The 24,823-nt window shown below is 60.3% G+C and overlaps 2 protein-coding genes across 7 annotated transcripts in view; both read right to left on the reverse strand.

Moving 5' to 3' along the window:
* Positions 1-11: 11 nt before the first annotated feature.
* JPT2 (Jupiter microtubule associated homolog 2) lies at positions 12-13,420 on the reverse strand. 2 transcript variants are annotated; one of them, XM_045993954.1, is made up of 6 exons: positions 13,305-13,374; positions 11,412-11,499; positions 10,921-11,069; positions 5,428-5,570; positions 3,602-3,650; positions 12-2,640 (listed from the first exon to the last, which is right to left on the reverse strand). In XM_045993954.1, exons 3-6 carry the CDS (start codon positions 11,063-11,065, stop codon positions 2,453-2,455), a joined length of 525 nt encoding a protein of 174 aa, XP_045849910.1. In that variant the 5' UTR covers positions 11,066-11,069; positions 11,412-11,499; positions 13,305-13,374; the 3' UTR covers positions 12-2,452. The 2 variants fall into 2 exon arrangements, with proteins under 2 accessions (XP_045849910.1, XP_045849909.1); XM_045993953.1 differs by lacking the exon at positions 11,412-11,499 and having other exon boundaries at positions 13,305-13,420.
* A 402-nt stretch (positions 13,421-13,822) lies between these two features.
* CRAMP1 (cramped chromatin regulator homolog 1) overlaps positions 13,823-24,823 on the reverse strand; it is a 54,259-nt gene continuing 43,258 nt past the window's right edge. For 3 of the 5 annotated variants that reach the window (XM_045994226.1, XM_045994227.1, XM_045994224.1), the window contains 8 exons: positions 23,668-23,749; positions 22,854-22,958; positions 22,452-22,630; positions 21,855-21,923; positions 21,038-21,272; positions 20,216-20,380; positions 19,045-19,190; positions 13,823-17,459 (listed from right to left, as the gene is read on the reverse strand). In XM_045994226.1, coding sequence (XP_045850182.1) covers positions 17,295-17,459; positions 19,045-19,190; positions 20,216-20,380; positions 21,038-21,272; positions 21,855-21,923; positions 22,452-22,630; positions 22,854-22,958; positions 23,668-23,749 — 1,146 coding nt within the window. In that variant the 3' untranslated portion in view covers positions 13,823-17,294. The remainder of the gene's footprint in view (positions 17,460-19,044; positions 19,191-20,215; positions 20,381-21,037; positions 21,273-21,854; positions 21,924-22,451; positions 22,631-22,853; positions 22,959-23,667; positions 23,750-24,823) is intronic. The other 2 variants (XM_045994228.1, XM_045994225.1) reach the window with 1 other exon arrangement.

The following is a 24,823-nucleotide window of genomic DNA, read 5'->3' on the forward strand; positions in this document are numbered from 1 at the left end:
AAGACCTCGAGTACATGATCGCTAAGTTTACTTCAACGGTTATACCCAACCCTGCCTTGTAAAAACAACAAAACGCCCCTATCAAAACTATATTGTGATGTGAGTACAGGCTTGTTTTTGATATAGCTCTAGAAAAAAGTTGGCACCAAATGCACATAAAGTTTTAAGGCTTAATAGAAATAGACTAACAATTTCAAAATGCAGCTTAGAGGTTGAGAACAGAATGCTAGGTTAATAAATTTCCAAACACAGGCAGTCCCCGACGTAGAGAGCATTTTCCAAATATAAATGGCCACTTCCATCAGGCTTGCAGGGGCAGAAAGTCCTCTCCTGCTTTTCTCAATGACCAGACTACCGGGCACTCTAAACCCAGTTCTGCGGCCCCAGGGAGGGAAGGCCGGGGAGAGGAGGGAGAGCATCTCTCTGCAGCGGGTAGAGGCTTCTGCTACAGCCGTTCTCTGCCTCCACCCCCACCACTGCTCCCCATCCGCACCCACGACCCCTGCTGTGGACAGGACTAGGTGGACAGCGAGGGCAGGGCCGCAGCCACAGGGCTTGGCAGTACGATGTCAGGGCTCCTTGCAAGCCAATTCAGAATCCAGAGATCATTTTCTTGCGTATTAAAAACCACAGAAACACAGTCATAAATGGTAGCTCATTTCTATCATGAGAATGTTGCGTTATTAAGCAAAAGTTAGTGTGTTTGGGCTTAAACCCCAACTACCATTTATGAGATTTCCTAATGGGGGAAAATGCTCTGAATTCCAAACTTTCCTCTAAGTGGCCATTTCAAGGGTGGAGACAGGAAGTACTTGAGAGAGTCACATGGAAAGTTTCTAGCCTCCTGAGTGAAAAGGGCAGTTGGAAGGGGGTAAACAAAGGGTCTTTGGTCGACAAAGCCACGTGCAGGTCCCCCAGCCTGCCGGTGTAAGAGGCGGAGCCCGGCAGGGAGCTCCCACAGGCACTTAAGTGTCTAGGCCACGGTGGGCGCACCGAAACACAGCGGTGTGGCTTTTCTCCGTTTCCGTCGTGATGCAGTATTTTCAGCACCCAGTGCTGGCTTGGGAGGCACTCACACCGGGACGTACCCCACCCAAAGCCTGTCCTCTTGTTAACTGTTGGTCCAACACGATGACGTGTAGGACTGAGACTGCTGTCCTGTGGGGTCCAACGGGGAGAAACTTCGCCTGCTGAGATGGAGATACTCTGGCCAGCCCATTTTCTCTGCCAACAAGCATCATGGAATCGGCCCGTTGAGCCTTCAATGTCAAACTAGTCAACTTTCTGGACCAAGGTCTCCAGGCTCCTTCTGGAACCTGAGTATGGTCCAGAGGTTCTGCAAAGCTTTATAAAGAGCAGGCAAGCAAAGTTTCTCCCTCTTGGTTGTACCTGAGCCAACTGCCTTCTTCCTAGAAAGGTGTCGGAAACGGGGCAGAGTCAGCAGTCACTTACGTAAAGCTGGTGTTTTAGAAAAGCTCTTCAGATATTTCTAAAGATTCGAACCGAAGAACCCAAGGTTCTGAAGTGCCTCTTCTTCCCACCATCAACAGGAGTGAAGACACATGAAGGGTCTTAGTCACCCCGTTGCCTAGATGCATGAGGACAGTTTGACAGATGTGGGGGCGGGGGGCACGGGGAGAACTGCGGCTCGACCCTGGACACGGGCGCGGGCCTCGAGGGAGGCCGCTGAGGAAAAGTGGGAACAATTCACGGCAAAACCAGCCCGGTGTAAAAGGCAGAGGTTCCTACTACGTTAAGATCTGGCCAAGGTTTTAGATGGCAGACGTGAAGCACCTCAGAGATCAGAGCACGAAATCTTACTGTAAAGCATGAGACTGAGCGACTTTTTGGTTTTTGTTGACAGCTGCCAAGGGCCAGCGGCCGAGGGGGGCTCAAGCAGTGTGTAGGGCAACACACTGCGGCTGACCGGAGAGGAGGTGGCGGGGCCCGCAGAGGCTGTTCCCGGGGATGGAAGCTGTCCCATGGCGAGCGGGGTGAGGACCCGAGGCCCAGAGACCCCCGGCCCCCGGCAGTAATGTTTCGGCCTGTGCCTTGCTCCTCCGTCCTACAGCAGCACACAGGTCGTTTCTATTTTCTGGCCAAGGCTTTCAACGGAAACTGCTACTGTGTTAGTGATCCCCGGGCCCCCGTCGGCCAGCCCCACCCCACCAGGCCTCACCGTGGCCTTGCACCACCTGCCCCACGCCCCTCGCGGAGCACCGTCCCAACTGCAGTTCCAAGTTGAGTCCGTGTTGTCCCCACCAGGCCAGGTCTCGGCAGCCCGTGAGGTGAGGTCCCCCGGCTCCGCGACGGTGGTGGGGCCCGAGCAGTGGCTTCAGGGGCACAGCAGACCCTCTCCCCACCCGGCTCCTTTGGGCTAAAAGAAACTACAGTATTTGAAATCCTATCTCTCGGGGTCCTCGTCTGGCTACAGGTGAGGCAGCAGCCCGTCTTAGTAGAAGGAGATACTGGATTTGCCTCCAGGCGGGTTGAGGACTTTGTTGTGAGAGCGCGGCCGCGGGCCCAACCTGGGCTCGTGGCTGTCACCCGTGGGCATGGGCACTGGCTGTGGGGCGCGGCCCGCTTCTCCAGGGCCTCTCTTCTCGCCCGCCTCTTCTCTGGGCGATGTGCTTGTTGCGGCTGCGGGACAAAGTCGGCATGCCATCCCGTTACTGGCCGCCCGCGGACCGAACCGCAAGCTGCGCCGACAGCCTTTGGCCCCGAGCAGCCAGCAACAAGGCCACGCCGTGATGGCAAAAGCAGAGTGCACAGAGCCAGGCTTCCGCCTCGTCCCAAGGAGACTGACTGGCAGAGGCCGTTCCTGAACTGGGGCCGTTCCTGAACTGGGGGCTTCATACAAACTCCTTGATAAATTCCTAATAAACCGATTATTCTGTACACCTGAGGACCCCCCCTCCTTTCCTCCCACCTGCAGAATCAGTAACAAACCTTCTCAACTTGAACATGACAAGGAAGAGAAGGAGCCCACATCAGCTGGGGATCTAACAGGGCGAGGCAAGGCTTGCGGACGCTCCTCGGACTTCGGGATGAACGAGTGTCTTGGTTAGGGACTGAGGGAGGGGTGACCCGCAGCACAGCCAGCCAGGACAGCGAGGCGGGGCTCAGAGTCGGACCCCCCACCCCCACCCCACGCCCCAGGGGCAGCTCTCCCACCGCGGGCAGGCCTCACGGGCTCTCTTCTCACGCGGCATCTCTCCTGCTCTCCTCGCCCCCCATGGCCGCATCAGTGCAGCCTGGGCTCCCGCTGGCCACAAGTTCATTCATGGCTCCAGATCCCTGCCCTTCACTACCTGAGATCCGCTTCTAGAAGGGGTCCCCGGTCGCGGCCTAGGCTGACCACCAATGCCAAGTGAAGAAAGGCTGGTGGTGACCAGTTGGGAAGTTTTCACCCAAAATAACAGCCTACTTTGCGGGTCTTTTTCAAATACTATGTATCCTCTTGGCAACCAACAGGACCTTGCTCGTTTCCGTCGGCAGGCCCGGGAGAGGCAAGGAATAGTCCCTCTCATCCTCTGGGGTCGTGGTGGCAACCCCCCCACAGCACAGCGCCCGGGGGAAGGCACAGAAAACAGCAGCTCACCTGTAGGGCCCGATCTGGGGTCTTCTCCTTCACATAAGAACACGTGGTCCTGCAATGAGGCAAAACCCCAGGTCAGTAGGTGATTCACACATCTTACCCTCATTCAAAAGGATGATGAAACTCAGGGCACAAGTGGGCTTCTGTGGGCGCCTGGGTGGCTCAGTGGGTTAAGCCGCTGCCTTCGGCTCAGGTCATGATCTCGGGGTCCTGGGATCAAGTCCCACATCGGGCTCTCTGCTCCGCAGGGAGCCTGCTTCCCTCTCTCTCTCTGCCTGCCTCTCTATCTACTTGTGATCTCTCTCTGTCAAATAAATAAATAAAATCTTTAAAAAATAAAATAAAAAAAAAAAAACAAAAACAAGTGGGCTTCTGTGCATCTACGGTGGAGAGTTTCACCCACGAGCGAAGCGGAGGGAGCGGTGCCACGAGGCCCCCGCAGCCGGGACGAGAGTTTGTCGCCATCCAGACCCCAGCCACACGCTTCCCACCACAGTGCCTCCGGCCCTTGGGCGGTCTGTAAAGCAAATCTCAGTATTTTGATTACCCACAAATATCCAATTTAAAAATGTCCTTTAGGGGTGCGTGGGGGCCGGGGGCGGCTCAGACAGTTACGTGTCCAACTCTTGATTTTGGCTCAGGTCATGTTCCCAGCACTACACTGCGTGGACTGTAACTTTACAGTGAGTTCTGAGACTGGGAAGTGAGTTTTCCAACTCTGTTATTCACTGTTAACGTGTCTGGCGAGTCACGATTCCCTGAGGATTTTAGGATGTCTTTCCACTTAAAAAAAAAAAAAAAAAAAAAGAGTATAAACCCAAACAAACCGAACACTATGGTAGGCACTTTGACAGGGACTGTATTCTTCCCGCGGGGAGGGAGGAGCAGACAGAGGATCCCACGCAGACCCCCTGCTGAGCGCAGAGCCTGATGCGGGGCTCGATCTCACAAACCTGAGATCCTGGCCCGAGCCAAAACGAAGAGCTAGACACCCAACTGCGCGGCCCAGGCTCTGACCGGGACGGGATCATTTAATCCTCTTCCCAGTCGCCAGGACTACTGTCTGCCCTCTCGTGCCCGCGCTGTCAGCCCTCTCCTTCCTGTTACCCGCCGACCCCGTGGTGTCCGTTACCCGACAGCTGGTCTGATGTGGCCCTGACCTTCTGACCAGAATTTGCAGGTGGGCTGTGATGTTCTGTGAGGTCCTGCACCTCCGGCCGTCTCTTGTGATGGCAGCCACGGACGCTCACTGCTGAGCTCCAGGCTTTTATGCCGCGTCAGCACAACGGCGGCAGCGGCATTCCGTTACCCCTTCGTTTCTGGCTGAGCACCCTCATAACAGGAAAGCTCCCTCAGCAGCAGCCCCCCGGGATGCGATTCCTGCGGAGAAGCTGTCCTCTGCGCCAAGCCGCAGATCAGTCTTTCCAAAGTGGGATCACGAGCCCCAAAACTCTCAATACTGGCTGAATTTGAATCCACTGCGACTACCGTACTTACTGACAATGACTAAAAATACAGAAATTTTAGACGTTCAATTCTATGAAGAGCCGCACGGGACAGAGGAGAGCAGCAGCCCGTCGGCAGGGGGCAGCCGCCTCCCCCGCACGCTGAGGCTTCATTCATCGCGACCGACCGCAGAGTGGGTTTCTGCGCCGACTCAGGGGAGCCGTGAAAGCCCGTGACTAAGGGCCGCGCTCAGCGGAACCACATCACCCACTCCGCCTCTGCCTGGCAACGCACCGCAGCCGCCTCCCAGCCGCACCAAGGAGTCCTTGGCCCCATTTTTGTCTCTCTTACTTCCACGTCTGCTAGCCGAATGCAGCCCCTACCTTGGGTTTGTTTGGGTGTGCCAGAGGAGAAGTGGCAGCAACTGGGGACCCAAAAATGTCACTGGTCTTCCCGCCAGGTGGGTTCAGACGCTGTCGAGTGTGCACAGGCGTGGACTCGTCGAAGATGCCGCTTCCCTTCCCCCCTGCAGAAACAGTTCCGGGATGGTGAGCACCCACGACAGCCCCCCCGGCGCCCCCGCCGCCTTCATTCCTTCAGAGACTCGCAGGGACGCCCCAGTTCCAGTCCCTAGTGCGGGCCCACGGGCGGGTGAGCAGGCTGGTGAGCCGTACATCAACACCCACCCGTCTGTCTATCGGGGGCCTGCTGGGACCCCCGTTTCTGGAAGCTGACCTCGGCCGGCCTCCAGCATTTCCCACTTGGGACTTCCTTAACCTTGAACTTCTGTTGTCCCGTTGAAGAATCTTCTTCCTTAAACCCATGGAAAGTTCTTTATGTTAAAAGCAAAGAGCTGTTGCATTTTTAGACCAAACACGTAAGAAATGAGTTCAACAACATGCCATACTCAAGGCAAGCCTGTAATCTGGAAAATAGCCCCATTAGTCATTCTGCTGACCTCATTCTGGCCGCAACCACCAGTGACAACTAGACATGTCAGCAAATTACTGACACGTGACATCCTACAACGCAACTCTAAGTGATCTGATGAGCCATAATGGAAATAAGCATCGAACGTGTAACTTCTCATAAGCTGACGAGTCTGGCCAGACAGCGAAGTCGACGCCCAAACGCCTCCGTTAAGCAGAAAGACGGCCGCCACACACCCCGGCTGGCGCGTCTTCACTGGCAAACGCAGGTGAGCCACCACCGGTCGTGGCCCTGGGCACCAAGCCCTTCCAGTCTCATAAGGAGAAAGAGAGAGCATTCCACTAACTAGGTAGCTAGATGACCACACAAATTAGTTGGCCTTTCTGTGCCCTCAGAGGCTCAGCTGCAGAAAGGGCAGAACGAAAGGACCTGAGAGGCAGGCCCGAGCTCATGCATCAGATGGTCGGAACCATTCCAGGGACACAAAGGCTCAACGGAGGTTCGCCGCGTCCCCCACGCACTGATAAAGAGCATCTCCTGGACGTGCACACCACTCAGTGCGCAAGGGCAGAAGGCGGTCCACACGGCGAGCAGTGTAAATGGAGGTTTCAGTGTAAATGGTTTCAGTGTAAATGGAGGGGTTTCTCGCTTCGGGGCATCTGAGTAGGAAAGCGGTCGGTCCGCTGCCTCCCTCCCCGAATGCGACTCTCTGTGGCCAGGTTGCGGGACTCCAGACGGCTGGGCGTGTCCTTTCTCAGAGCTTTGTTTTCGAGGGCCCATGTCACAGGCAGTCACCTCCTGGCTGAAACAGCCCACGTGGCGAACAGAGAAACACGAGCATGCAGGAACGACCCGGACGCCTGGCTCCCTGCAGGCCCCGCGGGGAAGGGCTCCATCAGGGGTTCGTGCTCTCGCTTGCCCGCGGAGCCATCCTGAGGGTCCCCGCAGCCCGAGTGGACGGTGAAACAGAGGGGCCTCTGGGACGCGCCCACCCAGGGACATGGAGCACAAGCCCAGCGAGGACTGGAGCAGAGCGAGGGAAGAGCCCTTCTGGGGCAGGAGAACCAGTCAAGAAGGTGCGGGGCTGCCAGCTCAGGGGACAGACGCGCACTCACGTCATCTTGGTGCCCACACCTCACCTTCCAGGACCCACAGGCCCGGGCCGGAGATGCCACACAGCACAGTGCCGGGCCGCCAGCTGGAGCCCGGACAAGGGGCTCGAACCTTCTTGCCTCCATCTATCAACTCTGAGGAGGTCGTAAGTTAACAAGAGCACCGGCCCTCGGGCCACTGGATCTACGCGAGCGAACGCACGTGAAGCGGGCAGAGGGGTGCCTGGAGGGTCAGCCCTCAGGGATGCTGCTGGGCTGCCGTCAGCGAGAGTCCGTCCACCACCAAGGGGGCAGAACTCCGGCTTCGGCTCACCCCAGACACTGCCGCTTCTGGTCGTGCTACAAAGGCTTAAGTCAAGTCTCTTTCAAAGGTGCATTCAGTTTTTTAAAAAGTAGAAAATAGAAGTAACTCAACTTGGCTAAAGACACCGCTCGTCAAACTTATGATTACTTTTTTAAGATTTTATTTATTTATTTGACAGAGATCACAAGGAGGCAGAGAGGCAGGCAGAGAGAGAGGGAAGCAGGCTCCCTGCTGAGCAGAGAGCCCCATTTGGGGCTCTATCCCAGGACCCTGAGATCATGACCAAAGGCAGAGGCTTTAACCCACTGAGCCACCCAGGCGCTCCCCCAAATTATTTTTAAATTATAAAACATAACACGAAAGTCCCTAAGACTTAAGAGTCACAGATAACAGGGAAGCAAGGACCCTGTACCGGCACCTGGAGTGCACAGAGCACGACGGGCTCCCAGAACGCTGGGCGTCCTCCCCACACCCCCGGTTACCAGACGCCAGCGCTTCCTGCAGACCACAGACTTGTTATCGTCGGTGCATTCGTACTGTGTATGTTCAACTCCAAACAACACAGTTCTGTTTCTGTACGTTATATAAAGGACCCTGCGTGTCGCTAGTCGACATTTTGCCTGGAAGATGAACTCAGGTTTGGAGAAGGAAAAGGTGCTGAATTTAGTCATAAATAAATTCAAGATAAGCTTTAAAAAAGTTATTTCCTAGAGACAGACAGTGACACAGAGAGAACCCGAGCGCACACAAGCAGGAGGGGCAGGTGGACAGGCAGAGTCACCCCGACTCCACACTGAGTGCAGAGCCCAACGACCTAAGCCGAAATCAAGGGTCAGACGCTTGACTGACTGAGCCCCCCAGGCGCCCCTAAGATATGCTTTTATAAGAGCCAAACTGCAGAAGACAGACACCGCGCCGGCAGAGCGGGCAGCGAGCATCGCACACACGGTGGGGTGCACCGGGCCCCTCTCATGACCGGTCGGAAGCGTCTATCAGGATTCCAACTGACCCAGCAATTCCACTTCAAGAAACGTAGCCGACGGACTTTTCAGGGTAAGTTTAGAGCGTGAGCTCTGGGATCGAAGGCCACTGGTGCCGCTGGCTAGGGCTGGCTAGGAGTGAGCTCGGGTGGGGGGTAGGGATCACAAGCAGGCAGAGAGGCAGGCAGGGACCCTCCCCTGCCCGCCTCTGTTTCCCTCTCTTTCCGGGGGCGCCCCCCACACCTACCTCCTAGGGGTGGAGAGGCAGCCAAACGAAAACATGGAAAGCACTGAGCACAGTCCCTGGCGAATGCGGAACAGTCCACACGTCTCCAGCACCAGGGTTAGAGCAGCGAGAACAATCCGGAAGATGTGAGCCAGGCGGCCAGCAGAGCCGCTCGAGAAGGGTAAAGAAACACGGGGCAGGGGCGGGGGATGGTGCCTGGGTGGCTCAGTGGGTTAAAGCCTCTGCCTTCGGCCAAGTCATGGTCTCAGGGTCCTGGGATCGAGCCCCGCATCAGGCTCTCTGCTCCGCGGGGAGCCTGCTTCCTCCTCTCTCTCTGCCTGCCTCTCTGCCTACTTGTGATCTCTGTCTGTCAAATAAATAATAAGAATTTAAAAAAAAGAGAGAGAGACTGAGTATGACAACCCTTGGCGAATGCACAGTGACGATCATGGGCTCAGTCACTCCCATCACCCGCCAGCCTCGCCGCCCCACCCCATCCTGGGCCCGTTTCTCAATCCGGCTTTAGAGGGCAGGGGGCACACTGGGGGCTTTCCCTTTCAGTCTTCCCTTGAGAATTCATCACAGACTGTCTGCCAAGAGCACTTGCCAGGACAGAAAACAGACCCCAAAGAGAAAACAGCCGCAGAAGCAGGAACCCGGCACAGGGAGTGAGTTCAGCGGCTGTCGCCGCATCTTGTGACCGGGCACCACACAGAGGCTCTCTATCTCTCGGTCAAGAGGGGCCCAGGCTGCCGGCTGGAGAACCGGAGGCCGAGGGTCCGCAGAGCGGCAGGGCCCCAAGCTGCCACTCTCCAGGGAACCCGCCCCCCCCCGCCTCCCGGGGGCAGCTCTGGACGCACAGAGCCGCAGCCTGCCGGTGCAGAGCTGACGCACGGCGGCTATCCTGCTGTCGCCGACACACAGGTGTGCGGGGCTGACTGCACCGGCCCCACACCTGTAAGCTGGAGGCGACGAGGGTGTTCCTCATGTTTAAGAACCACCTGCTTCTACTGTATCCCAAACTCTAACCCTCCACCCACCTCAACAACCAAACCCCAAACAAGCTTTTGAACCTACTGCTTTTGCTCCGCGGGTCAGGTCCCTGGCACAGGACAGGAGCCTCGCTAGCTTCGGCTCTGCGGGACTGATCTGCCGGAAATACGAAGTCCTGTGTCGGGCCTCTCACAACCTTGTTTTCCCTCGGGGACACAGGACAGGGACAGCTCCTTGGCGAACTATTCCCATACGGTCAGTCACTCAACTGGGGAGCCTACCGGCCAAGAAAAAGACTTTTTCAAGATTCTTTCCCACTGTGACTACTGAAAAGGGGGACCGGCACTGAAGAACTACGTGGACGGGGTCATCTATAGAGTTCTGATCCCAGTGACAATGTGAATCAGAGGAGTCTCCCTCTGAAGAACGTTTCACAACTTGCACACAATTTCTGGCACTGCAAGGACCCACTGGAGAACTGGGAGGGCCTCCCTGGTGGGAACCAGAATCCCAGCATCCGCCTCTGGGATCTCAGTGCCTGGACTCAGCCACGGTCTGGTGGCAGAGGGAAGAGGATTCAAGAATGAATGAGCTCGGGCACCTGGGTGGCTCAGAGGGTTAAGCGTCTGCCTTCAGCTCAGGTCATGATCTCAGGGTCCTGGGATCGAGCCCTGCATCGGGCTCTCTGCTCAGCGGGGAGCCTGCTTCCTCCTCTCTCTCTGCCTGTCAAATAAGTAAGTAAAATCTTTAAAAAAATAATAATGACTAACTGAGCTGGGAACGCCTGTGGGATTCAGCCAGTGAAGCCACTGCCTTGGGCTCAGGTCATGATCTCAGGGTCCTGGGATCGAGCCCTGAGTCGGCTTCCACACTCAGCCAGGAGTCTGCTTCTCCCTCTCCCTCTGCTGCTCCTCCTAATTGTGCACACTCTAATAAATGAAATTTTAAAAAACTTGGGGCACCTGGGTGGCTCAGTGGGTTAAAGCCTCTGCCTTCGGCTCAGGTCATGATCTCGGGGTCCCGGGATCGAGCCCCGCATCGGGCTCTCTGCTCCGCAGGGAGCCTGCTTCCTCCTCTCTCTCTGCCTGCCTCTCTGCCTACTTGTGATCTCTGTCAAATAAATAAAGTCTTTAAAAAAATATACAAAAAACAAACAAGAAAATAAGCAAAACAAAACCATCCTTACATTCTAGAACTCGGACAGCAAGGGATAACCTGTACCCGAAAACATTTGAAAGTGCTGATACGAAGAAATAAAAACTGTTAGAGAAGAACAGCTGAAAGCAGAACAGGCAGAGGCCAAAGGACTGATGATTCACAAAGGCCCATACCTGGAGGGTTGGTCCTTTTAGGGATGTTCTGAGGCTCTTCGGTTGGTCCAAAAATATTCGATGCCATCCTATTGGGCCTGCTGGAAGGAGCAGCTTCTTCTGGACTTCCAAAAAGATTGCTGGCCTCTCCTCCCGGGGGCTTCATGGCCCTAAGAGCAGAGAGCACCCGAGACTCACGGATCGTCCTGACTCAGTGTGCGTCCGTCTGATCTGGTCCCCTCCGTCCTGCGCCCTGGCCTCACCCATCTGCACGGCCCCAGAGCACCTGTCCCGGAAGCTGGTGCCAGGCCCCGTGCACAGAACGGTGGGTGACGGCAGGCTGTGCGCCTGGAGCAGCTTTATCTGCCGGGAAAGCCAGCGCCACAGGAGCACGGGGCTCTAGCGTTCCCATCAGTGATGCCCCTAGCCCTGGGTCTTAGTGGAACCCCAAGACCCCTGTGGAGAAACAGGGGTCTCTGTCCGGGAAAGACAGCCTCTGGCAATGGACGTACCAGAGTTGTTTGAAATGTCCAAAGGGTTAAGACCGGGCGGTGGAAATGCGGTATTTGTGACACGACTCTGTACTTCTGCTGTACTGTACTTTGGAAACAAGGGAAGAAAAGCAGCACAGTAGCCCAGCTGCCCAGGAAGGGACAGTGGCAACGGGATGGGCGGTAGGGTCCCCCCACCGTGTGGGGGTCATACAGATCACACAGGCTGCCCCAGCAGGGTCTCGAATAAGGGGACTGAGAATGAAGAGGCTGTTCTGATAAAAACAGAACCCGCGATGGCTCAGTGTGGCCTCTCCAGGCTCCCCATCAAAGGCACTTACGTCCAGGACACAAACTACAGAGGGAAGGGGGGAACACTAGAGAGCTCCGCACGGACAGCGTGGGGGGACGCGCCGAGAACAGCTACCTCGTTCTCTTGTCTACCCTCCAGCGCGCTCTAGTAGACAGTGAGGTACACAAGCGGGGCCAGAGGGCTCGTGACAAAGAAGAGCCACAGAGACAGCTTGAGGGGACGATGGCACCAGCAGCGGCAGGGAGACAAAAGCCACTCTCGCCTCCAGGTCCAGAGCCTCCCCCCAGAGCTGGTGTCTGTGTTTCAGAAAAGATTTTGGGGGATGGGTCAGACTTGGAGAGAGACCCGGGGAAATTCTTTACAGGTGCACAGCCTGCGGCACAAAGGGACCCCCTCCCACTGCGGACGGCCGAGGCACCGCAAGTGGACAGTTCCAAGTCCCCTGAACGCCCGATAACCCCTCAGCAAGAAAACAGAAGACGCAGGGCCTGGCGGTCTTCAGCCCCCACTGACTCCCGCCCTCCACGGCCAAGGGAGATCGGAGGCCCCACAAGGCCTGTCCTGCTCCCCCAGGCCTTTACGACGGCTGCGGAAACGCAAATCGTCTGGCTGATCCCGAGCAGCGGCTTCGGGCGTCGTGCAATCACCCAACCCAGAAGAACGCTCTTCTACGTCCCGGGAGGAAAAATCCTCTCCTCCCAGCAGCGTCTCCCACACGCGCCCCGGGAGAAGGGCGCGCAGCCCCGACAGCAGCCGCCCCGCAGGTCCAGGGGGTCTCATCAGGAGCGGCCACGTTCGCCGGGCCTCCGCGGCCAGGCTGTGGGACAAACGGGCTGAACCCCGGGACGCGAGGGAAGGAGAGCTGGGACACGGCGGCCGTGCGCCGGAGCACCGGGATACGGGTGTCCGTGGAGCCCTCCGGGATAAGCCTGCGGCTCCCATCGCTGCTCGCGGAGACGTGGGTGACGCGAGTCACCACTCCGCGGCCTGACGACTGACCACTGACCACCGACCTGACTCCCCCAGGCTCACAGGGTTTGGGGCAAGTTCCCTCCTGATGCGGTCCCTGTCCCAACCGCTGTACACACTCTCCTCTCTAGGGCAAGGCGGGGGGACAGAAGAGGATCGCGCAGTCATGAAAGCTCATGGGCGTCTACAACCCCGAACTGGACCAGGCAAGGCGGCGACGAGGGGAGCGCGGCGCCCCGCCCTGGAGGCCCCGGGATTAGGGGGGCGCGGCGCCCGGCCCTGCGGACCCCGGGACAGAGCCCAGGACGGTGACCCCACCCCGCGGCCCCGGCCCCCGCGCCGGCACGGCTACCGGAGGGCGCGGCCCCGCCCACCCCCATGGCCCCGGGCTCCCGGCGGCGGCCCCGCACACCGTCCGGCCAGCGTCTCCGGGTGAGGACGCGAGGGGAACGCGGGCCCAGGAGGAGCAGCGCGGGCGGCGCGCCTCGGGCCTCCAGCCCACACCCTGCGGGGCCCGGGAGCGCGTCCGGACCGAGCGCCCGCCTCTCGGAGCGGGAAGCGGGGACCGCGGCTCTGTGAGGTCACCCGGCACCCGCACCCGCGCCCACCACGTGGCCGCGCCCGCCACGCACCTGGAGCCGGCCCGGGCGCCCTCGCTCTCCTGGGCCTGAAACATGTCGCCGGTGGTGCTGCGCCTCCTCGACCGCCGCACCGCGGTTCCCGCCCGGCCCTACGCCGCGCGAGGCCCGCCCACTCGCGCCTATTGGACGCCGTCGACGCCAGTCACGCCGCCGCAGCCTATCGCAGCGCCGGGCCGCGCCCCCGCCCACCGGGACAGAAGCCCCGCGAGGCTCGCGCCGTGCTCGCAGCCGATTGGTGACAGCAGATGCCGCTCAGGCCTCGGGCGCCGACATTGGGCAGCAGGGCTGTGGGGTGGGCCCTGACCCCTGCGCAGGCGCAGACACGCACTCCGGAAGGGCCTCCCGGCAGCAGGGGGCAAAACCCGGGGAACCGCTGGGAGCCGCGGGTCGTCGGGGAGGCGCGCGGGTCGGCCGGGGGCCGCGCACGTGCGGGGCCCGACGCCGCGAAGGAAACAAGGCTCACTCGATAAGTATTAGATCAAGTATTAGTATGTATTTATGCACAATAATAAAAACAGATTTACAAGTTGAACTGGAAATTTAAACATAGGAAGTTTAACAGCTTTTGTTTATTATATTAAATAACCAAAACACCTTTTATTCCCAAAATTGGTAAAGAATAAATAATATAATTTACAATATGGTACAAAAAATAACCAGGAAGGACAGGCATTCTGCTTTATACATACACTGTATATGCACATTTATAATCCGTACGACAAACCTCGGTGATATGGCTTAACGATCAGCAAGGGGACCGCGGACAGCGGCGCCCCGGCCGCCTGCTCCGCGCCCTGGCCCGGCGGACACGGGGCCCGGCTCGCGTCGCGCATCTGCGCTCCCCGGGAGCCGCGGGTCACAGGGCAGGTGTCGCTGGGGGTTCCTTCCCCCTCCTAACACAAAGTGCCCTACCTTCTCACAAATGCACCTGATAGATCTCAAGCTCTTTAAACACAACAGAAAAACCAGCGACGGCTACTTTCCTCCTCTACTTGCTTCCGGTGTCTTATTCCGAGACTTTTCTTGGCCCAAATTTGGACTCCATGCTGTGATCTAGTTAAAACTAGGCTATTCCACTGAAAAGGACGCCCTTTTCGGGATCCCGCAGCTAAGCAGCTGGAGATGTGGGGAAGCAAGTAGATCAGTGGATGAACTGTTTCCAAATACCCCTCCCTGAGCAAGTACTCTACAACAGCAGATAGGACAGGTGAGGGCCACGTCCTCACAGATGCTCCCGGTCATCAGCCTCCACCTAACACTTCCCGCTGCGTCTTCTAAGCTCATCACAGGCCACACCACCAACTCCTTGAAGACCAGAGATACTCAAGTCTCCCTCTTCACAAAAGCTCAATCAGCAAAAGTCCCAAACAACATCAGAGCGACTAGGGAGGGAATTTTCTGAGGGACGGATCTGGTCTTACTCACAGCATGCTCGGATGCACGAAGCAAGCCACAGGTGCACACCAAGACGACGACTCCTGTGGGACAGGCAGAGGAAGATCCGGGAAGAGGGAGTTTCTCTGCTTGGGTCTTTTGAAAATTCCAGCCTTTACCAGCCACTTATTTTTATACACATGCATTCATTTAGGCTGGGAGAAAACACTCATTCTTTCAATTCTACTTTCCCTTTAACTCGGCAAATGCTTAGACCTGTCAGGTTGCCACAGCGGTGGCAGAATTCTCTGGAATCGTGTCGGCTTTGCTGCAGGTGAGAACAATCGGCCCACTGTCCTCCCCAAGCCATCCGGCCCCTGCGTGACACTCCAGACGGAGTCTGTGGTTAAGGGCCAGTGGAAGGTGCCACCGAAGAGCCTACAAGAGCTGACCCCAAATCCCTACTTCTCCTTTTACATGTCACTGAATCACCAGGGCCAGCTGACCTGCCAGACTGCCTCGGGGTGTCCCCGATGAAAGCAGCTCAGGACCCCCTACCGTCTCTGGCCACGTGCACACTGCCATCAGGTCCTGCTCCCAGCATCGATGCCTTATGATACTGGGGGTGTCTGGTCCCTGACCGTGGAGTACGAGTAAGTTAGTGGCGGCCTAAGTGGGCCTGGCGTCCTAACCTACTACGGACCTAACTGTCAGCGGCCCAGAGCGCCCCATGGCTGTCATCCCCTCCGGCTGGCGCTTGTTTCAGGAAGCTAACAGCGGGACAGCTGAGCCACACAAGCTAGTTTAAAGACACTGTGGTTCAAATGACGCTGTCTTCATAAAAGGGCACGTCCCTCTCTTCTCCATCTCCAGAGCCTCGGGACTTTCTGTAAGAGCCCAGGAGAGCGGCCCACGGTGGCTTTTATTAGTGATGTTTGTACCTAGAACCAGACCTGAAAGAAGAAAACCACGTTGACAGGCAAGAGCTCTGAGAAAAACTTGAGAAGGAAGGAACGTACTAGCTCCAAGGCCGACTGGACTCTTTCCTACGTGGCCCGGGGTGAATGGCACTGCCCGCAGCCGGCTGTGAGGACCGTGGCACCAGGAGCATCCACCCTGTTTGCACACACAAGAGACCTTTTCTGTTCCCTTACACACTGCCTCGTCTCTCCATTACAGAGAGGGAGAGAAGCCCGGGGAGAGGGCTGGGACTGGCCTGGGGTGGGGCTGCCGCTCCACGGCAGGCAGGAAGAGGAGAGAGAAACTGTCCTCAGTTCAAGTGGGTCTCAAAAGCCAAAGTGGTCCAGACAGCAGGCAGAGGGTGAAGCCGCACGGGGACAGTGGTGCACAGGGCGCTCCCGGACCCACACCACAGCACTGGCTGCTGGCCACAACAGATGGGGCACCGGATGGGGTTCTGTCAAGCCTCCCCCCGGCCAAGAACCAGAGCAGCCCCATCAGCTGCGATCCGGGCAAACTCCGGGCATTGACCCGCCGGCAGTGACGGCAAACGGTCACCAAAGAAGGCTCGAGGAGCACACGAGAAGGACATGGCTTTCGCATGCTCTGACTGCGGGGAAACATGAAGGAGGAGCCATGTGCACAGGGTGGACTCTGTGCCGAAGCTGCGGAAGGAAGAGGAGACCCTGGAGAGGCGGAGACCTTCCCGGAAAGGGCGCGTGTGTGAGCAGCTAGCCAGCAGCGCCCGGGCGGTTCGGGAACTTGTGGGCCAGAGCTCGGCTGCGGACCCAGCAAAGGAACGTCTTCGTTGACCAAGAAGCTTGAACACAGGAAGGAAAGCCTGAATTCTTTTCTTCTTCAACGTCTCCTTATTCTCAAAACACAAGGAAAACCTTTTTCCAACCACTTTAGCAGAATTTTTTCCTTAAAGTCCACGCAAGCTGCACAAAACCAGATTCCCTCCTCCTTCCCACTGAGCGAGTCAGAACAAAGCTCTGGGCGGGAGAGCGCACTCGGCAAGGGCCAGTGTTTCTGGGGGACAGCGCCAGGTGCACTGCCCTGCGATCTGGGCATCCTCCCAAGTGTCTGCTGAGGGCGCACACCCCACCTGGCAGAGCCCGGCCGTGCCCAGCTGTCCTTCCCCATTCTCTGCAGAGAGCAACCGCAAGGTGCATAGGTTTGGCGGAAAAAGAGCAGCGACGGCCGGAAGCGCCCCTGCAGAGAGCAGCGAGGCTGTGAGTCCTGGGGGCCGTGGCCGCCGCCGCACACCCACACCTTTCCCTTGGGAGGACAAGCCACTGCAACATCCAACACAAGTGAGGCAGAAGCGCAGGTGGGAATGTGGCCACCACACGCTGTCCCACGGCCAGCAGGGAGCCGCTCCAACGCCACAGCAGCGTCTGACACGGGCCTCCTAGAGAACCCGTCCTCGCCTCCCTGGCCACCACAGCCCTCTGCCCTTTGGGATGCAGCTTCCTGCCTGGTGCACATTCTGGGGCACAGAGGTTCCTCTGTTCAGATCATCTCTGGGGGGCTCTTGGGCTTGATTTGTTTTCTGTAGCCTGCAGAGAGCTGCTCCCACCGCCACGGAGGACCCCCAGCCCTCCTCTGCAGCCTCCAGGATGCCCCACCAGGGACGAGGTGTGGTCACTGGGACAGGTCACCGACAGGGGGGCCGCCTCCGCTGCCATCAAACAGAGCCTCTCGGCGGCTGGGCTCAGCGATGGACAGTTCTTGGGCCAAATCGTTGAATCGAGATATGTAATCGATGCTGTTTTCATTCATCATGCACACCAGCTGGGAGTCCACAACCTACAAACACAGGACACAAGGGAAGTCCAGGTCAGCAGGCGGCTGGCCGGCCGCTGGCCCGGGAGCAACTGGCGGGGCCTCCAGTGGGAGCTGAACGAACCGGGGAAGACTCGAACCCCCGGTCCACGAGCCAGGCCGGAAAATCCCGACTAGAGCTATGGCATGAACTGAATTGTAAAAGTGCACGACAGGGGCGTCCGGCTGGCTCAGTGAGAAGACCAGGCAACGTGCGATCTGGGACTCATGAGACTACTTCGATAAACAGACTTTGAAGCTTTGTAAGAGAAACGTCAAACTAAATCTGTTTTCGGAAAAGCAGAGCAACTAGTGTCTGTCTTCCCCATACGTGCTCACCAGCAGCCACCGTCACTGTCGACATGGGCCAGCCTGGCCCTACCTGTCCCTCCCCTCCTCACGCCCGTTCTCTTCAATGCCCATCAGCTGGGCCGGGGCGGGTGGGGGTTGGAGTGAGCCTGGGGTGGACCTGGGCTGGGCCCACGAGTCTGCACTTGAAACAGCCCTGGGCACCGTGGCTGCTGATCTGGAGACTGCCCAGGAGGGCAGAGTCCTGACGAGGGGTCTCAGATACGTGTGGCAGGCCCACCTACAGAAGCCGAGGGCGGGTAAGCGCGCGCACACGCACACACACAGGAGGGGAAGATGGGCTTCTCCTGTGACATCAGACCCACAAGTGGTTTGAGAAACGCTGCGCAGTGCAAGGAGGGTGTGTGCGCCGCTGTTCTCTGTCTGTGTCTATTTGGGTAGAATCTCTAGTCCTGTCACCGCTCAGCTCCAAACTCTCCCCACGAGCTCCTCAGGTCTCCAGACGCCTGTCAGGATACGGGGAAGCCGAGGCGTCCGTGAGAAACAGGCCTGAGCGGTCGGATCCAGGGCCCCGTCGGGAAGCCAACGAGGAACTCTCAAGAGAGACCCGAACCGGCACGTCCCAGGGAAGCAGTACTCAGGAGACGCTGCTCCAGGCCTCGGACCCCAGAACTAGGCCCAGCGGATGCTCCGCAGGGCCTTCTCTCCTCCTCCCGCACTTCCTCCTGCCCCTCTCTCTCGGAGCGCTGCGCTCTCTGGCCCTGCCCTTGCCAGTCCTGCCTGCTCCCTGACGCATTCGCTCCTCGCTGGGTGGAGGCCCGGGCGACTTCGACTGGACAAACGAGGGGTGTCGCAGAACGAGTCTCGCCTCCTCGTCAACTCCCCACCCCGAGCCGATTTTCAGCTCAGCGGGCGGCAGCCTCAAGCCACCACACAGGGAGAGGCGGCTGGAAGGCGCCCCTGCCCGTCGGGCGGCAGCGCTGACGGGAGAACACACCCAGAGCCCGCGCTGCCCGCCAGCAGAGGCCCCACAGGCCACCCGCCTCCCGGGCTTCCCCAGCTCCGAGGCCTCCAGGGCAGAGCTGTTGGCTCGTGTCCTGCACCTGCCGCCACGGGGGAAGGAGCGCTGGCCCGGGGCGGCCGGACCTTCCTCTGTCAGGACGGCTCCAGCTTCTAAGTGCCCAACAGGCCTGGCGGAGGCATCCGGCCACCTCCAGAAGGCGGGCTGCCCGTCAAGTCTGAGCTAGGGCCACGCGCCTACCTCCGCGACATCAGCCAGGGACCGGGACACAAACGAGTCTCTCGAGTTGCCATCCAGCAAGCTGGGGCCCAGCAGGGAGGTGCCGCTGTGAGTCCCCGACGGAGTTGGCAGCATCTTCCGGCTCTTCTCTGGGGAGATGAAGCTTGCTGCCGAGAGAAGAAGGAAACATCCTGAGACTGGCTCGCCTGCAGGATCCTGGGGAGGCCGCAAATGGCCCTGCCAGGCACCCCCAGGCAGGTACCCATGCGCTCGTGTCGCCACGGGGCTCTGGATGGAGTCGTGTGCTCCCGGCCTCCCTCCCACGGGGAGCCTGGAGGCTTCCGTGCAGCGCGAGTGAGTGGGCCTCGCTCTCCGGGAGCCCTGCCGCGGCCCACTGTCGCGTCGCCACCCTTGTCTCCCTGTAAGGTGCTTCCGATTTCTCGTGCCCTCTATCTGACCTCGCAGACCCCACGCTGCTCTGTGACCTCGTCCGGAACACAGCCCCGTCGGCGCTGCACCCCCAGACCGCACCCTCATTCACCTACGCCGCCGGCTATGGGCCGCGTGCCCGCCCGGGTGCCGACTGGACCCGTGTGTCAATCCACCCTTTAGGGCCATCAGCCCCCCCACCACACGCGTGTCCCCTACAGGACGCTGGGTGTGCTGATCCCACACGGGCCCCAGGAGCCCACCCCACGCAGGCCGCTGAGGCCAGTGTGGGCTCTCCCTGGCGGCTCCTCCCACCACACAAGCACCTGGTGCCCGGGGCAGGGGCCCATCCTGCAAACGCTCCAGCCTATAGTCAACACGCCCACAGACTGCGGGCACATCCGCTTCACGACACTCAGCTGCGGACGGGAAGAGGAAGCTGAGAGCGCCCAGAGCTGTCATCCGTCCCACTGCTAACAGCGAGAGCAGAAAGCCCGAGCTGGCAGGAGCCAACAGCGGGCAGCCCGGAGGCGGGCACAGGAGGCAGGAGTGCAGAGACGGGGCCATCTCAGCCGGGCTAGCGTCACCAGGGTGTCCGCATTCATGCCAGCTCGTGAAGTGCCCCCGAGACCTCGGCACCCCCCCGCCATGTCAGTGACACGGGGTGAACCCCGAAACAAGCAGCTCTGCGGGACCTCAGACTCCGGGCCCCACCCACGTGTGCCACAGGGAGCCCCCCGTGCCCGCCGTGCCCGCCCCTCACCAAACAAGCTGCTGAGCGGCGAGTCCGTGGGGTCGCTGGGGCACCACTGGGGGTCGTGGGTGGGGGAGGCGATCCAGTCGGGCTGGGGGCTGCTGGAAGGGGAGGGAAGACTCTTGGAGCTGTCGCTGCCATTCAGTTTTGCCGGAGAAAGAGGAACTCCCTCGCCTGTCAACGGAAGCGCGAGGTCAGAAACGCCGCAGTGGGCCAGCGGCATCCCCTTCCCTGCCCGCCACCCGAAAGCAGGGCAGCGCAGCCCTGAACGTGCAGGCCCAGAACCCCGCGGGGCCGCGTGCCCGGCTCAGGGAGCGGCGGCGGCTGCACCCATGCTGATGGGGCCGGACCCCGTGCGGAGAGCCACCCCCAACACACACCGCTGACGCCAACAGCGGCCACACCGGCGCCCCAGGGCGCGCATCTCCCCGTCACCAAGAGAAGTAGGCCGCGAGGGTGAGGGCTACGTTCTCGGCGAACCCGCAGCCTGAAGCAGACCTGCCAGTGCCATCCCAGAGAGCCCCTGAGACCAAAACCCCCACAGGTCCCCGCCCAACCCCCTCCTGGGACACGCTATCCTCCCAGATTCAGAGCTACCCAGAAAACAGCCCCACTGAGCCCTGGGCTGCAGAGGCCTGGCAGGCCCGCTCTGCCCTCGAGGCCGCGAGGAGCCACAGCGCCCATCTGCCCCTCACCCGCGGGGGCTGCCCTGCCAGTGGGGCGGCGCCCCAGGCAGCAGACGCTCCACTCTCAAGAGGGAGCGCGGGGCAGTGGTGTGCCCCACAAGGGAGCGCACCCCGCCGGGGAAGTCAGGACCCCCGGGGCCCTCACCGTACTGGCCGGAGCTGATGGCGATCTCGATGATGGAGTCGCTGATGTGCGTGGCGGGCTCGCCCTGCGAGAGCACGTCCTCGGGCGGCCCGGGCAGGGAGATGTCGAGCAGCGCGGAGACGTTGGGGGGAGACAGGCGGCTGCTGGAGCCCTCCGGCGCGGGCAGGGCCGCAGGGGGCCCGTTGTGGAGAGGAGCCTTGGAGAGCTCAGACAGGGAGAGCACGGGGGAGCCCTGCTGGGGCGGGGACACAATAGATGATCAGGAACACGGAATGGCAAACTGGTCCCAGCCCCACACGGCAGTGACTGACAGGCTCATCAATGGAGAAATGAGGACCCAGCAGCCACCTCCCCCTTCTCTGCGACATACACACGCGGTGGATTTACTTCTCTGGAAACCACTTGAGCAATGGCGGCCTTAGAGGCCAGGCCGAGGGGGGCGGTGGTCGAGGGGGGCCTGGTCCTGCTTCCAAGGCTGGCAGGACAGCTGATCGTCTGGGCAGAGGCGAAGTGCCAGGGAGGATTACTGGGAGGGGACCTCCACCTCCGGCCCAAACAGTCCTTCCAGGAGCGTGACAGACACAGGCCGCCTCGTGGCGGGAAAGCAGGCCTCCAACGGAGCTATGAGTTCGTCTGTCCAGGCGAGGTAGGAAGGACAGCGCTGCCGGGCCTCGAGGGCTGTCTGTGCGCTCTTGCCACGAGCTGGCAGTCCAGGGGAGCGAGGCTACGGCCGCGGGCAGACCACGAGGGTGGGCGGTCCTGGCTCAGAGGGGGCCCGGGGCCGCTACTCTGCCCTAGAGCTAACGGCACACTCTACCTGGAAACCGTCCGCCACTGGCTCCTGCTCAGGCCTCGAGGGGACGCTGATGAACGGGTCGCTCGTGCCCTGCAGCAACACCAGGAAAGCCAGTGAGCCCCCCACTCGCACGGTCCTCGCAGCCACAGGGACAGGAGGTAGGGCTGTCGGGGCTTGGTCATCTAGTCCCCACAGCTGAGGCTGTTGGTTCGAAGAGCAACCGAGTCCCCGCAGAGCCTGGGCACGGGGGCCGGGGGGTGGGGTCACAGACGTGCCAGGGAGGCACGGGGCGTCCTGCCAGCTGGTGTGGCCAGAGCTGCTTCTCCAACCGAGTGACGTCCACAGGCAGACCGGAGCCCCGTGCCTGTCTCAGCGTCAGAGCAAGCCTGTTCCACTGCCTCCGCCACGGCTCTCCCCTTGAGGCCACACAGCACTCACCCCCGCCTCAGCCTCCCCGGCCCGGGCACTCTCCGAGAGCCTCCCGGGGCCCATCGCCTCCTCAGGCAGAACTGGAGCCCAGCATGACCTCAGTCCCTTGGCCTTGCAGCCTATCCATCTGGAAGCGACTGACCTATCCCAGAAGCTGGTGATGGTGCGGAAAAGCCTGAACGTACTCACCCCCACAGCGGGGATGGAATCGCCATTCTGGTGGCTGCTGGCAAGGTCCTGACCAGCGACACTGGCGGTCACCTCGTCCGAAGACAGTGGGGAGATGCCAGACAGGCCCTCCGTGTCCAAGACGGGGAGGGGGCTCCCGGGGATGATGCCGGCGCTTTTAGCGGCTAAGTCGACAGCACCTGGCAGCACAGAGGACGTCTGAAGCTCAGCTCCAGGGACACCCTGACAGTGACCCACGGGGCTCACGGCGCACCCTCTCCCTCACGCCTCGTTTCCAAGCAAGGGCCAAGGCTCTTGTGTTCTCCCTGAACGGTAACAAGACACTGGCTTGGAGGAGAAGACAACAGAAACCTCACTCGGAACCCTCCCGTGCTGTCTGTCGTGCTGGCGACAAAAACTTACTGGACAGGTGGCCCGTGGCCTGGGGTGGAAGGGCCTTGGGCACAATCGGTCGAGACAGGGCGGCTTTGGTCAGGGAAGACTGGATGGGCCGGAACGAGCCTCTCCCTGCGGGGAAGGACAGAAGCAGACGCATCAGCCCGCACCCTTGGGATGCACGACGGGGCCACGGAGCACTTTCTTTCAAGCCACGGCCCCGGGAGGTGAGCCACGTCAGAAGCACTGAATTTCCCAGTCATGGATTTCGGAAGTCACAGGTCAGACAAGGCCTGAGGAGGAGAAAGTCCCAGTCCCTGGGACCGGCACCAGCATGCTTCCTGGGCCTGCAGAAGGCTGCGGTCCACATGCCCCACGGGGGCCTTGGTGGAGGGCGGGCGCACAACCTGAGCGGCGGGCGGCAGGCAGAGCTGCAAATCCGGCACCGGGACTCGGCCTCTGTAGCTCGGCGCCCCCCCGCCAGCCTTTCCGCAGCCAAGGGCGCGCATGAGAAAAGCCATCGAAGCTCATGGTGCGTGTGCTCTGACCCGCGGGGCGAGGCACAGCGCGTGCGTCACTCCACCAGGGCCGCCGCGGGGGCCCACGTGCTTCTGAGAGCCGGGGCCCCTCCTACAGCACACCCCTGCCCGCACACCACCACCCACCAGGCGTCCGCGCGTGCCCTCTGGGGCCCAGGCCTGGCACACTCAGGCTCTGGGGACAGAAGGGACACAGGGATGGCCCGGATGTCCTGCAAAGAACCAAAGACCCCAACACCTGCCGTTCCCGAACACGGGGCCACGCTCAGGAGAGCGTGAAGCCGGGGAGCGCGAGTGCTTACCAGTCACGGAGGAATTGGACAGGATGGAGAAGGAGCAGACGTTGTGGGACTGGTGCTCGGACGGCCGAGGAAGCAGCGTCCTCTGCGGAGAGGAGAGGGCCGGTGAGCAGGTGACGGACAGACCCTGGGACCGGCCATCACTCGGGAAACCCGCGACGAGCCATAAGGGACATTCCGGGTCAGAGGGAGCGGAGCGTGTCCAGACAGCAGCTCTGGCTCGAGGGCCGATGACGCAAGGGCCCTGGGGCACACTGAGGGCAGCTGAGCCTGCAGACCCCGAGCCCCTGAACGCGGGGCCTCCCTGACAAGAATCCTGAGGAACCAGCCCCCCCAGGGAAGGCCGGAGGGACGCCGCGATGGCCGAGCGCTGGCTCAGAGTGGCCTCCCAGGTGCTGCACACCTGTCACGGGCGCGGGCCCCGCACTCTCAGAGACAATCCCCCCCAGATCTCGGGCCCCTCGCGCATGTCGTAAAGGAAACAAAGCGGCTCCTCATGACGTAGACGGGCTCAGGCCACAAGGCACATGGCCACGGCCGGCGCAGCGCCCACCCTCCCTGCTCAGCGGCCCCGGCCTCCTGGTGCTACATCACGCAGGGCAGGGTGGCGGCTGCCACCTCACAGGGAGTCACGGGAACGGCTGCGGCGGCGCAGAAATAAAACATTCACAGGAAGTATCTGCCGCGTCGAGACACGTGCCCGGTTCTGGACGCGAGGTACGTTCTCCGCTCACGCGTGAAGGACGTCTCCTCGCCCCTCGGGGTCGGCACAGAGAGGAGGGGGGGACCACGACACGGAGGCCCAGCGGGTCTGCTCCTGCTCCAGGAAGCATTGGGGCGACCCGGTCGTCTGGCAGTGAGCTGCGAGGCAGCGGGAAGCGCCCGCTCTGCTGGTGGGAAAGCAGGGTGCGTGGCGGGGAGACGAAGGGCCCCGTGCTGCCAACACTTTCTAGCAGAACAGTAAATGCACAAGACCACGTGTGGTTCCACTTGTGTGAAATGCTCAGGTGAGGCCAACGCCCAGGGACAGAGAGCGAGAGTGGAGACAGCGCCTGCCCGCGGCTGGAGGGCGGCACCTGAGGTGACGGCCACGTGGAGATGGAAACGTCCTGGGGTCAGACAACAGGGCTGGCTGCTCAGCCCGCGAGCCCTTCGCCCC

The sequence above is a fragment of the Meles meles genome, chromosome 21 (assembly GCF_922984935.1).
Source record: "Meles meles chromosome 21, mMelMel3.1 paternal haplotype, whole genome shotgun sequence".
Taxonomy (NCBI): Eukaryota; Metazoa; Chordata; class Mammalia; order Carnivora; family Mustelidae; genus Meles; species Meles meles.

Excerpts from the sequence above, each read along its gene's own strand:
- JPT2 (XM_045993953.1), bottom strand. The coding sequence starts at position 13,348 with ATGTTTCAGGCCCAGGAGAGCGAGGGCGCCCGGGCCGGCTCCAG. Across the intron at positions 11,070-13,304 it reads GGCGCCCGGGCCGGCTCCAG|GGCCATGAAGCCCCCGGGAG; the intron begins GTGCGTGGCGGG and ends CTCTGCTCTTAG. Across the intron at positions 5,571-10,920 it reads TAAAAGGACCAACCCTCCAG|GGGGGAAGGGAAGCGGCATC; the intron begins GTATGGGCCTTT and ends CTGTTTCTGCAG.